The 14,916-nt window shown below is 36.9% G+C and overlaps 1 protein-coding gene and 1 pseudogene across 1 annotated transcript; both read right to left on the bottom strand.

Moving 5' to 3' along the window:
- Nucleotides 1-1,740: 1,740 nt before the first annotated feature.
- On the bottom strand, nucleotides 1,741-4,083 carry LOC110058684 (QRFP-like peptide receptor). Its single transcript, XM_020765337.2, has one exon. The coding sequence runs from the start codon at nucleotides 4,006-4,008 to the stop codon at nucleotides 3,031-3,033; it is 978 nt and encodes a 325-aa protein (XP_020620996.2). The 5' UTR covers nucleotides 4,009-4,083; the 3' UTR covers nucleotides 1,741-3,030.
- A 7,101-nt stretch (nucleotides 4,084-11,184) lies between these two features.
- On the bottom strand, nucleotides 11,185-12,448 carry LOC149115719 (neuropeptide Y receptor type 1-like; annotated as a pseudogene).
- Nucleotides 12,449-14,916: the final 2,468 nt, after the last annotated feature.

The following is a 14,916-nucleotide window of genomic DNA, read 5'->3' as shown; positions in this document are numbered from 1 at the left end:
ATGAAAAGGAAGATGAGAAAATAATTTACTTGATACAGGGTGAGATTTTCTGTTGTAAATTGAGTTGCAAAAATACTTTAAGGGCCATAATCTCCTTTACCCAGCCCACACACATGTAGTATTATGCAATTGTCAGTTGCCCAAGTTTAACTCTCACTAGTTCTAGAGCCTCTTGGAAGACGTCTACTCCCATTTGACTTGATTATCTTAAGGGATCTAGCCTTTCCAATACAAATGACTGCACTGAATCATGTTGTCCCAGGTCAATTCCTTCAACTAGAACATTGTTATCACTGTCCAATGGAGTTGGACCATCAGGATCATCACCATAGTATTCAAAATCATATGACTTTCCATTTGAAAGGGGGTTTTCAGGCTGCATCATATGATTAAGCCACATTTGGTATGGCAACCAGTTTTTTTTCTGTTCTTACATTTTGGTGGTTAAAAGCTTCAGTGAACTGGCAAAAAGCAAGGTTTATCCTTGGTTGAAAAACTAAGTGTAAGGTGGAAAGATGCACTGAATTATCAGTGTCCAGGATGCCTGACAATTCCATACTACAAAAAGTGTAAAAGTACAAGTGGGAAGCACAACGGAAACATCCCCCGACAATCTTTGGCGCATTTGGTCATATTCACATGTTAATTTGCGCCTTAGAAATATTAAATATTATTATTATTATTATTATTATTATTATTATTAATCTTTCAATTCGTTGGTTGTGTTGATGGCCCCGCAGTGAAGCTGCCCCTCTCCTCTCTTCTAACCTGCTCCATTGTATCGCACACACCAACGTTTTCAACACTATGATCTACTCGTACTCTCGAAGGCCAAAATTCTCCGTCTCTCTTAACGGCATCCAGAAACAATTCAAGAACTGTTTCTGCTTTATTGTTGGCACTACATTTCAAAACATTATTCTCCGAGAAAATCCGTCTATACAGCCGAATTAGTATTTTCCATCGGATCAGAGAGTGATGTCCATCCAGATGCCAAAGCGTATTTACGCACCCCATCTCAAGACAGTATTTTGGGGATCTAATTTTGCTAACCTTTCTCTTATTCTTCTCCGTTGAACCCGTAACCCAATGGACTTAAAGAAACCTGCAATGAAATTATATCCATACTCTTGAATGATTTCGGTTCCTTATCAGGTAAGCTGTTGAAACCCCTCATATCTTCTCAGCCATACTCTGTCAATCTTCTGTGAATTGTCCATCTCCAAACTCCAATCATCTTTGTTATCGTTGTCCAGATGAATCCTAGTCCTCAAAGTTCCTCGAGCACCTCAACAGGAATTTTAAGAAATGGTCTTCCATGATTCCAACTTCTGAGTCAAAATTCTCAAAAATTATTTCCGTTTTATCCAAGATATCTGCAAGAAACTTAGGAAACTCAACTTCTAAATCTAGTTTCCTTCGCCCGCCATGTTTTCAGTGCTCTCTAGTGCTCAGTTACTCTCGTTCCTGTTGGCCGCACTCGGCCCAGGAAGATTGCATCAATATTTGAGGCATTGGATTGAATCAATATTTCAGGTATTGGATTGAATCAATATTTCAGGTATTGGATTGCATCAATATTCGAGGTATTGGATTGAATCAATATTTTAGGTATTGGATTGAATCAATATTTTAGGTATTGGATTGAATCAATATTTTAGGTATTGGATTGAATCAATATTTTAGGCATTGGATTGAATCAATATTTTAGGTATTGGATTGAATCAATATTCTAGGTATTGGATTGAATCGTGAAAATTTAAAGATTGAATTGAACCAAAAGTTTTATTTACATTGGATTGAATGCCTTTTTCTATCTTTAAATAAAACCGTTATTTAAAGGATTAAACATATATTGCAAGGATTTAATTTTGCTACAAACGGCTTGCCATACCAAGACGGGCGACTTGAAACCATTTGCCCAGAGATGTTTTTTGATAACCTAACAGGTGGGTGTATATTTAACCCGTAGAAAGTGTTTTTACGGTATTTAAAGTTATAGCCCATAGAAAAATATGGCGATGTTTTTAAGCAATAATTCTCCTGCCACACACTGTAAAATTTTGCGTGTCAGTTTGATCTCTTTTCGGGCTCAAAACTAACTTTGATTTATTTTATTTTTCGCTCAGTCATACCACGAAGACCTGAACTGTTCTGCGGAGCGCGAAGCAATCAAATATTCGGAAACTTCAGCAAAACCGGAAGCAGATTTTGAGCCCAATCGGGTCGAAATCGTTTTTCGCGCATTTCTACCAAAGAAAGCTGTATTAGCAGAAACTAACTATGGTCCGTTTCTATTCTTGCTAGGACCTATCTATGGACAAAATACAAGCGAAATCAATTTTTCGACTTGTGCCATTGATAGGCGATTTAGGTCCATTTTTGTAGGCATTCACTCTTAAATAGTTCGCAATTTACCTCACATACATGTTCGATTATTTTCATTAGTAACAGCATTCCGAAAAAATACTGAGGAGTTCCGCTTTTAGGCTCGGCAAAAACTATATATTAATGTTTGCTTTGCAGATGAACAATAATTATCTTGGAAACTTTCACTTAATTGTCTTTCTCGGCTGCTTTTTTAATGTAAATTTGTTACCAACTCTAATTTTTACAAATTTTCAGTTCCATGTTTTAATCTTTTGTTATTCAATTTTTTTAACTTTTACATACACTCATCTTGCAGTCGTTTTCTGACCGCATTGGGTGACGCAGAATTAGAATTCAGAATCATCAAATTAAGAAGGAAACTTTGTTTGATAAGACGGACCAGAAGCCTTGTTTTTCTTGCCATATAACATTTTTTCACGATCTGATATTCCAACCATGCAATACAATACAAATAGAGTCCAATAAAGACATTTTATCTGATAGCTTTTAGATTGTGGCTATTCCCTACGACATCACTTGCCCCTAACTTGGTCAGCTGGATTATATGCTGCTTGTTTCTTACGAATAGAGCATCGATATCATAAGCCTACTTAAAATAATTCCTAAGAGTAATCTTAGACTATATATTGGTAGATTACTTTACGAACCAACTGGTGCTACTTCATTACTTGTTTGCAGGGACGAAAAACAACTGAACAGGCTCTTAAGACCTTGGCGGTAATTTCGACTAAAAATTAAACAGATGCAAGGGTTAATAGCACAATTTGCGCGCGCGGCGATCAGCACAATAAAAAAATAATGTATGGTGCTACAGGACACTTTTGCTACTAAGATAAAAATAGTAAATGGCACCCAACATAATGCAAAACTTAATACAATAGCAACGACCATTTTTAACAGGTTTCTTTCCCTTTTCTCTCGTTGCTGTGCAGCGTTGATCGAATGCTCGCCTGGAGTCGGCTGTGACTTAAGCTTCAAAACAATAATGAAGTAAAGTATAGTCATTAGAACCAAAGGGGTATAAAGGAATACAACAAATATTGCCAAAGCGTAATTTGCAAGGGACGAGGACTCTCCAAAGGCTCCACTCCAAACCCGTGCACAAACTAGCTTCCCAGGGTATCCAACAAGTCTGAAGGCGAAGAGATGTGGGGACTGGATAGCCATCGCAATGATCCAAGTGACGGGAATGAAGAAGAGGCAAAGTTTAGGGTTGATGAGCGGAGAACGGAGGGGAAATACCACAGCTCCAAATCGATCTACCGCTATTAGCATTAGGCTCTGAGTAGAAACCGTTGCGGAGACATCAGAAACGAAGATATGCAGCTTACACAAGACCTGACCAAGAGGTCCGCTTATCAGCCAGGAGTCGACATACAATTCTGCTACAACCTTCGGGAACAGGAAAATCGGTAACAGCAGATCGGACATGGCCATGTTTACTAGCAGAAAGTTGGTGCTTGTTCTCATTGTTTTTGTCTTGTAGACGATTATTCCGATTAAAGTATTCCCAACCAACGAAACAATGAATATCAGGCAGTAAGCGAAGGTTTTTCCAATTCTCCCTGCTGCAAGATCGCTGAAGCAGCTCGCTGGCTGATCATGAGTTCCATTCATTGTTGCCCGAGTTTACTGATATCCGTATGTTTACTATCTTGCTCATTCAATGTTCTCTCAGATGCTATTTTGTTGGGCATAAAACACTGGTCTATTTATATTGGATGAAGGCGGGATTTAACTGGCTCAGAGACGTGACGTGATAACGTTTTAGATGATAAAGATGTTAATTGGTCACGAATGTTCTCAATGTAGTTTGTGCTCCATATTGTCTTAGTAAACTTTTGTTCAAAAATCATCATCATCATCATCATCATCATCATTATTATTATTATTATTATTATTATTATTTTCATATTTTGTATTTCTGTTGGTAATATGGTGATCCTAAGATCGAATATCCTGGTTTAAGCTTTATTTTTGTCATGCAAATTAATATTACGAACCGAACGAATTAGCTGTCGTGTCATTTTATCCAACGTCAACGGCAGCCCTCATAATTACGGCGTCGTCGACTGAATCTCATTCGAAATGGCAGTCAATGTTGAAGATATTTTCAAGTCTCGCTTTGAAATGGTTGTTTGAAAACTTGGCAATATTTCTTTTCCACTCTTTCATTTTTAACGGAATGACTGATTTACTTTAGGAGAGAGAGAAGGCGATGGGAAGCGAAGCATTAATATTCTATGAGATTACAGACTACTGCGTAGGTAGACTTATGGTGATTTCCTGTTCAATGACACAGGCATGACGGGCAAACTGTCCTTTTCGGTTGCTTATTTCAGGCATTGAATGACACCTATCAGATTCGATGATAAGGATTCGTTATCTTGCAAAGATGGTGTGCAGCTTTTGCTCCAAACGGCCTTTTATGCAGGATATCGTAATGGATATGCTGTGGAACAGTGTTCCGCCGTCGCCGGACGTAAACAGGAAGAAATTAGAACAACAGCTTTAGCTCCCTGAAAAACAATTTTTATATGAGCAATAATTTCTCATTAAGGTGACCTCAAAAGTCATTCCTCAGTTTTGAGGTTAAGTTTAAAAAAAAAATAATAATAATGAATTTTTAAAAAGTGCAATTGATCCATATAAATGTGATATTTGTACATTGGATTCAACAAATAAAAAAGCCTCGACTGTGCTTTGTACTGTTCTAAAGCACGCAGGAGGCGGTAGAGTTCTACAGCTTCCTAAGTGGGCTAACTCTTTCTTTTATGATAAAGAATCCATCAATTTCACCACACATTCAGCTTATATTTTCAAACCAAACTATATTTCGATAAGAGGACAGTGCCGTCATTGTTCATATATTTGTACCAGGCTCTGGTACAAACATTACGTGACTAAACATTTTAGAAATTACCAGAAACTTAGTATTTACAATTGTTCTCCATAACAGAACCGTATCGTCTTTCTGCTTTATTGGTGCATCTTTCACAAATATATAACTATGGAATCTTCAAAACAACCGGTCTGTAAATCTACCACTGAACGAGCTGAACGTCGACTACAAGATTCTCGCTAAAGTTATAGCCAAGAGAATTGAAAAAGTCTTGCCAACGTTAACAAACCCCGATAAAACTGGTTAGGCCGCTACATTGCTGAAAATGTAAGGCTAATCTACGACTTAATACATTACGCAGATAAGTTAAATCAAAAAGGTATTGCCATTTTCTTGGACTTCAAAAAAGCGTTCGATTCCATTGAATGGAACTATCTCTTAGAAACACGTTAGCTCTTCAACTTCGGCCATGACATTCAAAATTGGATAAAATTTTTTTATAATAATGTTACCAGCTGTGTTCTGAATAACGGTCATGCTTCAACTTTTTTCTCCCTACAGAGGGGAGTCAGACAAGGTTGTCCGTTGTCTGGCGTCTTCTTCGTTCTCGACAGAGAACTCCTCCCTAGATCCATAAAAAATGATCCCACTATTAAAGGTATCCAAGCCAACAAGCATGAGCTTAAAATAAGTCAATATGCCGACAACACAACATTATTTCTTCGTGACCTCGACTCCGTTACGAGTCTATTGAGGATGTTAAATGATTTCAAAGGGCATTCGGGTCTAGAAATAAACACCACTAAAACCGAAGCAATATGGTTAGGTCAATAGAAAGGCAGAACAGATGAACCTTTTGGTTTTAAATGGCCAAAAGAACCTATCAACGCCCTTGGTGTCTTCTTTTCTTACAAACAAGAAAGTGCTAACAGACTGAACTTCGGTGAAAAAAATACTTAACCTCGAGAAAACGCTAAACACAACTCTTTATGGAAAGATTAACATAGTCACTTGGGATATCTAAATTAATTTACTCAGCTTCCGTACTCCCTCTTCCAGATCACTACATCCAAGACTAAACTAAACAAGCTAATTTTCAACTTTATTTGGGTAGGGAAACCCTCTATAATCAAAAGAAACACCATAATTGGAGAAAAGAAAAACGGCGGATTGAAAATGTGTGATTTTAAGATCGTGGAAAAAGCGCTTAAAATAACTTGGGTCAACAGAATACAAGACGAGTCACAAACCTCCTGAAAAATAATTTCTAGCCTAGCTAGCTAGCTAGCTCTTGCACAAACATGGTGGTCTTGCCTTCCTAACAAAATGCAACTTTCCAGCAAGTATATTTGGCCTTGATGATGCGCTTCTCACATTTTATAAAAAAATGTTAGATTACTGGTGCGAGTTCAAAATCTTAACGGGCAAAACAAATCCTAAAAACGAAATACTGTGGAACTCGACAGGAAAATTCCTGTGGGAGAAAAAAAAAAACTGTTTTTCATCAAAATTGGTATGACGCCGGCATTATCAAGATAAGCGACATATTAAACCAAAATCAGGATTTTTGTAGTGGCATGAACTTGTAATAAAATTCAGTTTGAAGGTTCCTTTCACCGTATACTATGGCCTGGTTAACGCAATCCCCCAAAATTGGAAAGCTTGTCTTAAAAACCCTATTCCGAACGTCACACACGATACCACAGTCAACACCCTAAGAACCAGTTCTATTTACTCCTCTCTTTTAAACACCATCTTCGTTCCTCCCACTGGTGAAACCAAAATTCAACGCCACGGATTTACAGAAAATACCATCCAGAAGGTTTATCTTATGCCATTTGCTGTCACAGATGAAGTAAAAATAGTAATGTTTCAGTATAAAGTGATTCATAACGTGCTTCCAACCCGTGTTACACTTTATCGAGACGGCATTTCACAAAGCCCCATATGCAACTTATGCAACGCAGAAGAACAAACATTGCATCAACTGCTAATAAACTGCACACTAACAGCCGATTTCTGGATTCTGTTCCAAGACTGGCGGTACCAAAAAACAAATGAAGCAATAACGTTATCCATAGGCCATATACTCTACGGCTGGCATGATAGGACAAAGCATTGGCAAGTCCTAAATTATTGTGTACTGATAACCAAATATTGTAATTTCTGCACAAGCCCTCGCGGAGATGTTTTAGATTTTCAAAACTTTCTATCGTTCATTCCAGGAAAACTTGAAATTCTTAAAGAGATTGCGAGTGGAAAAAAGCACTTCCAAAATTTTTATCGCACGTGGACCTTTTTACGTTAATTAATTTTATATGCTGCTGATGTTTATTAACTACTTAATAACCGAGTGTGAGGTCGTTACGGGAAAATCTCAAACTGAGGCCTTGCCGTATTGACCGAGCGACAGGCTGAGGTTTGAGATTTTCCTGTAACGACCGAACAGTCGAGGTTATTAAGTTGTTTATTATATGGCTCATGAATTAAAGGAAAGAAAAAAATATTCGAGCGGAAGTCGTCAATTTACATCTGGCGATGCGCGTGTTTACCGATTCATTCATCGTCTAAAACCCAGGGCAAAACTACAAAGTCAGTGAACTTTACGTATTCCGTTAAAAACATACGTTTCTTTACGGGAAAAATGATTGTCACAGCCTCAAAAAGGTATTTTAGTATCGTGGTGCCACAACTCGATGGGGGAGTTTTTCCGACTTTTGTGGTGAAACGTCAACGTATATAGAAAAGACAGAAAGTGCTTCAAAATAAGCCAAACCAACGGTCTTTCGATGAAAGAAAATACTAATGCTTCAGAATTTACTGCTCAGAATAACTCGATCTTGGCCATCCGGTTTCGACAACATATCTTCGCCATCTTCATTCTGGGATTTATGGATGAACTTTTCAAGGCTTGTGAAAGTCTAAAACTTCCTGCAGTTATCAGAAATACTGCTACCGACAGAAACCGTCCGATTGTTTACATCTGGTGATCCTGGAAGATGATTTACACTTGCTTGTGTTAAAGCAATGGAATCTATTTGACGAGAACTGTGGCGGAGTTCAATATTTCAGTAATTGTTTGACTAAGATGATAACTTATAAGTTTCTTCGTGGTGTTCTGCTCAGGATGTATGACAGATCTGCCGATGGTGTTTTTCACTTAGCGATTTTAGCTTTAGCTAAGACTCGGTAAACTTTGATTGTTTTTCACTAATGCCCACCAGGGTTCCGGCTGGTAAGTCAAAAACGACTTCGATATAAATTTTGTTAAAGAAAAATCTCTAAACTTTTAGCTACTCGGATTAAATTTACTTTCTCTTACTGTTTTTAATCGGCTTTCATCGTTTCAATGCACTTGCATTTTCAGAGCCGGGCTCTTCCCAATTTACATAATCCGTAATCGGCCCGTGGGCATTACGGCTGCATAATGACCGCTCAGATATCGCTCTTAGCCAATCAGAACGCGCGTTATATCGGCCACAAGCCCGAGCCATATAATAAGGTTGATTAATATTTAATTTCATATTTATTATTTAACTGTAAGCTTGTACACATAAGGAAAAAAAAATAAAAATTACATGTATATATTTGGTGTCACTGTAATATAATAACAATTAAGAAAAAAAAAAAAGGACGCGAATAGTGGAAGAATAGTATTGTAATTGACAGTGGTGTAAGTAACCAGTATTGTAAGTACCGTAAGTAAGTTATGTAATTAGCAGTATGTGACATAGTGTATTGTTATTAGTGTAAGTATGTAGTATTGTAAGTAATTTATTTTACCGTACTGCTAAAAGAAATAAAACGTCAAAAAAAATCAATCAATCAATCAATCAATCTACAACTGAAACAGGAAAACACGGCTAAAAACCGTTTCATAAAATCTCATCATGATGTCCAATGACAAAAAATACCATATTAGTAAGTAGCTTAATTTTGAGTGAGTACATACGACAATATTCCTGTTGTAAGTGTTGGCCTTAAAGTCTTGCCGCTTTTAACTTATGGTGCCGAGTTCAATCCGTGAGCCTAGGGCAGTCATAAGTCTGCTGGATTACTTGATGGATAGAGTCATGCTAAGTATGTGAGCAGTTCCAAGGAGGACGGTCTTCTGTAGCTCTGTATTATTATTATCATTATTATTATTATTATTATTATTATTATTATTAGAAAAGAGGCCTGCAACCCGATGCTCAAATGCTTAAATCTAAATCTATTCGAGTCCTGGATGTGACTCCATCAGGTCGCATAAAATTATTTATTCCCTTTGGTAATAAATCTCGTTTAGAAAACAGCCCTAAGAAAATACGCGCGCTTATTGGTTAAAAATTGTGTTTCTATTAAACAATTAGATTATGAGATTTGGCTCGTGTCAGGTTAACTCATTGAAAACAGGGCAGGATTGTTTGGAAGCCGGTTAACGCTAACCCAGGATTAAAAGTTAACCAAAATATAACTTTTTCTTATATACAAATGTTTTTTGTTCCTTGGTTTGTGTATATGGTGTTTATTAAAACTCAAAATAGAAGGCCGAGCAATATACAGAAAACTTCACTGCAAAGTTACAAAACTCAAATCAAAATTCTACCTTTTCCTGGGTTAGTTTAATCGGGCTCAGAACAACCCGGCCCAGGAGCTACGCTTTCAGGCTGGCCTAAATCTATATATTAGATGTTAACCACAAAAATAAGGAAATGTTTTAATGCTATTGATTGTCAGAAGGCTGGGACAAGTCTATGCCTGTGTTACAGCATAACACGTGTAATAAGCTAGTTTGACCATATATTTTTTTTTCTCCTTTTCTAAACTCGAAAATTTCTTCCTCATTTTGTTCTTTAACTTAGCGTTAAAAGTTTGTTTTTTCCTTCTTTGCATGTGTAGTTATATTTTCATAAATTGACAGGACAAGCTAGGACTTGGTGCCATCCATTAATTCCGTTTATACGTTTCTAATCAATCTAAGCTAGGTTACATCTTCCGAGGCGAAATAAAAAACCAGCCGGCATATTTGTCACATAATCCAGTAATTAACCCCCTTCCCCCTCCCCCCCCCCCCAAAACAAACAAACAAACAAACAAAAACAAAAACAAAAACCATTTACCGAATTGGGATTATTTTTTGGGTTAACTCTTAAAAAAATATTTAGTATGCACTGTATAGTGTTTTTAATATTTATTAACCGCCACATGTAATATAAACTATGTTTCCTTTTTTGTCGTGTCGACCGTCTGTTGTCATCCCACCCGGAATGTCACTCTGCCAGTGTTTTCTTTTCTATCATAAATGATTCTCCTGTCGCCGCAGTAAGTGCACACTCATAGTAACCTTTGACCAAGCCCTCTATCTGGTATGACATCCATTATTTTGGGATCAATCTCTTTCAGTTATCCCGGGAGTTATACACCTAGCCGACCTACGGCTCGCGCTATCTGCTCGAGAGAAAATTGAAAGTATCCTCTGCCAAGGCTTACCGATAAAGATCGATGGAAATCGATGTAGTCGATAGCAGTAACGAGGTTTTGAATTGTGAGAATCGATTTTCAGCGATTAATCCAGGCAATCGATAATAATCGATTAATTAAATTCTATTATATTGATTATATCGATTGCCTTTCAATGATCGATTTTCATATCGGTTGGGCACTAAGGGATCATAATCAGCAGAGCACTATAAATATGGTTCCATCTTTTGTTCCTTTGTTATCTAAGTTTATTATTATTATAATTATCATTATTATTGTTATTATTATTATCATTATCATTATTATCATCATAGTCATCATCATCATCATTATTATTTTTATTGTTATTATTATTATTATTATTATTACTATTTAAATACACTCATCTTGCAGTCGTTTTCTGACGAACGTCACTGGCTGAAGCCGAATAACAACTCATAATCATTAAATTGAGAACGAAAGTCTGTTGGATATGACGGACCAGAACCCTTTTTTTTTTTATCTTGCTACAACAGTTTTTTCATAATCTGGTAGACAAACCGTAAAATTTAATACAAATGGAGACCTACAGATGTTTTATCTGAAGGCTTCTAGATTGGGGCTATTCCTTACAACATCACCTACCACTAACTTGGTCAGTTGGATTATATGCTGCTTGTCCCTTACAAATAGAGCATCTATATCATATGCCTGCTTAAAACAATTTCTAGGAGTTAGCATAGACTATATATTGCCAGATATTGCTTCACGGACCAATCGGTGCTACTTGATTATTTGTTTGCAGGGACACACAGCTACTACAATTTGTAAGGAGGCTCTCAAGACCCTGACGGTAATCTCGACTTAAAAGTAAACACATACAAGGGTTAATGGCACAATTTGCGCGAGCAGCAGTCTGTGCAATAACATAATAATGTATGGTGCTACAAGACACTTAAGCTACTAAGATAATAGTAGTGTACGGCACCCAACATATTGCAAAACTTAACACAATAGCAATGACCATTCTTAACACATTTCTTTCCCTTTTCTCTCGTTGCTGTGCTGCGTTGACCAAACGCTCGCCTGGAGTCGGTTGTGACTTAAGCTTCAAAACAATAATAGAGTAAAGTGTAGCGATTAAAACCAAAGGGGTATAAATGAATACAACAAATATTGCCAAAGTGTAATTTGCAAAGGACGAGGACTCTATAAAAGTTCCACTCCAATCCCGTACACACAATGGCTTCCCAGAGTATCCAGCAAGTCTGAAGGCGAAGAGATGGGACTGGATAGCCGTCGCGACGATCCAAGTGGCGGGAATGAAGAAGGGGCAAAGTTTAAGGCTGATGAGCGGTGAAGGAAGGGGAAATACCACAGCTCCAAATCGATCTACCGCTATCAGTACCACGCTCTGAATAGATACAGTTACGGAGACATCGGCGACAAAGACATACAGTGTGCACAAGGCCTGACTAATGGACCGTTTATCAGCTAGGAGTCGACATACAGTTCTTTTGCAACCTTTGGGAACAAGAAAATCGGTAACAGACGATCGGACATGGCCATATTTACTATTAGAGAGTTGGTGCTTGTTCTCATTGTTTTTGCCTTGTAGACGATTATTCCAATTAATGTATTCCCAGTTAAGGAAACAATGAAGATCAGGCAGTTAGCGAAAGTTTTTCCGGGGTTCTCTGCTCCAACATTGATGAAGCAGCTCTCTTGTTTATCATAAGTTCCATTTATCGTTGAGTTCGAGTTTACTGACATCCCAAAGTTTACTATCGACCTTGTTCACTTGTATTGCACGATGAACTGCTATTGTATTGTATTGTCTTGAACCGGCGGAGTGGACACGAGTCGGGTTGCTGCCCTTTTTGTCAATGGGCAAGCGAGCATGATTACAGCCAGACCTGAAAAAATAACAAGTGGTGTCAAAAATTCAAAAACAAAATGAGGGGACTCGTTTTTTCTTACAAAATTCCTTTGAAATTAAACGTCAGTCGTATCATATAAAAACGTAACAATTGAGGCCATTTTTTGAGATAGTTAATGGAGCCAATTTAAATGTAATTGTCCCGTGACAATTTCTATAGCATGCCTCGTTTCCCATCGCCTGCCCAACAATTTTTTGTGCGTGTGAAGCTCACATTAAGTTTGCAGCTACAAGTTTGTCTCTTTACGAGAGTCACGTGATCGAAAGGAATTCTACTGAGGTGACTGGGCACTAGTTTAGAGCCTATAGATGAGAAGATTGGGTGCTAGTTGGCTTGTGCGAGTGGATTTTCTACCTCCTTCGTTTTGGCCGCTTCACTTTTGTGTAATTTTGTGATTTTAATTTTGGTTTTAAAAGACTTCATAATTATTTCCCCAGCTTTCAGTTGCCAAGGTAGGTTTTTTTTTTTTGAATTACAGAGAAGTAAGACAAGGAGACCCGTTATCACATATTTATTTATTATTGCAGCCGAAATTTTAGCAGTCGCTATTCGAAGAAGAGAAGACATTCAAGGCCTAATGATAGGGCAGGAAGAATTTAAGCCAGTGCAATATGCTGATGACCTTACTCTGTTTGTACCTAATATTGAATGTGTAAAACTCATGCTTCAATTGCTTGATCGATTTACAATTTGTTCAGGCTTAAAGGTTAATCATACTAAAACTGAGGTAATGTGGATCGGTTCATGCTGACAAAATACAGCGACACCTCTGAGGCTAAAGTGGAGCAAAATTGTCAAAGCCCTGGGGATAGTATTTACCTATAATGATACTGACCAATTACAGAAAAAATTTTATGATAAATTAAAAGACATTCGAACACAAATACGGTCATGAAATTGCCGAGGTCTCTCACTATTTGGCAAAGTTACCGTCATTAAATCACTTCTGCTTCCCAAAATGCTATATGTGTTCTCAGTTCTAACAACTTCAGAAGAATTTATAAAACAATTGAACACTATTATTTATGGGGTTTTTTTTTTTATGGAAAGGGACAGATAAAATAGCTAGATTGGCAGCTGTAAATGACTTGAAATACGGACGCTTGATCTTAATAGATCTTGAAACGAATGTTAAGTCGTCACGATTAGCTTGGCTTGGTAGAATTTTTTCAGAAGGCTCGCCCCCATGAAAAGCTTATATTACTTATTTGCTTGAGGATTTTGGTGAGGTTTTTCTATTTAGTTGTAATTACGATGTCAAAGACTGTAAAATTAATTCCAATTTTTACAGAGAACTTCTCCAATGATGGGCTGACTTAAGAATTGCCTTTTCAACAAAGCCATCTATATCTTGTAATATAATTGGGAACAACAAAGATATTAAGATAGATAATAAAACAATATATTATTCAAATTATGTTAAAGCAGGTATCCTGCTTATTAAATACTTGCAATTCAACAAGAATAATATGGAATCTTATAATAGTGCTAAAAGTAAAGGTTTGAAGCATACAATTTTTTTAGTCTGGCCAGGAATTCGTACTGCTGTTCCTGCCCAACTGAAGGATTTGAATGTGACCGAAAGTGAACTAGAGAGCTGTTTGGAATTTCAATGTGGGGAGAAAAAAATTAATCCTACTGTATGTAAAAATAAACACTTTTATGAATAGCTTGTTTCGGGTGAGGCTCGAGTCTCAAGGAGCTTTGCTAAACTGAAAGAGGACTTTGGTTTAGCAGATTCAGCTGTTACTAAAGCGTTCATAAAAGTGAAGACTGTCTATTTCGAAATGTTTATCAGAAGCTTCCAATTCAAGATTTTAAATAATATCACTTTCACTAATTCTCGTCTAGCCTAAATAGGTTATGTTCAAGACGATTCTTGCACATTTGGTAGAGTTAGCTCAGAAACTGTCAATCATTTATTTTATGAATGTTTTCATACTAACCAGTTTTGGAAATATTTCAAACATTTTTGGTTTTCACTTTCTGGTAAACAGGTTGAATTTTCCTTGCAGGATGTTTTGATAGGCAAATTAGATGAAGTAAGTGACTTACTTAATTACTTTTTAATTATTGCAAAATGGTATATCTGGACGAGTGGTAAACGACAAATATTACTGTTTTTAAAGAAATCATTAATATGAAATAGAAGACTGAAAAGTACAGGGCCTTAAAAAACAGCATGCAAAGGAAATTTCAGGCCAGAGGGAAATTATTTATTGATAGTAAATTATGATCTGTTATACTACAGTTAAAACAATTATATTATTGTCAGCGTTTTGTAATTATGTTATTGACACT

This window comes from Orbicella faveolata, unplaced genomic scaffold (assembly GCF_042242905.1).
Source record: "Orbicella faveolata isolate gen_17 unplaced genomic scaffold, um_ofav_v1 contig_13, whole genome shotgun sequence".
NCBI classification, from domain to species: Eukaryota; Metazoa; Cnidaria; class Anthozoa; order Scleractinia; family Merulinidae; genus Orbicella; species Orbicella faveolata.
This window is presented reverse-complemented; position numbering and strand designations above follow the sequence as displayed.

What these genes read in the sequence shown, in the direction of transcription:
- LOC110058684 (XM_020765337.2), bottom strand. Translation starts at nt 4,008, where the DNA reads ATGAATGGAACTCATGATCAGCCAGCGAGCTGCTTCAGCGATCTTGCA.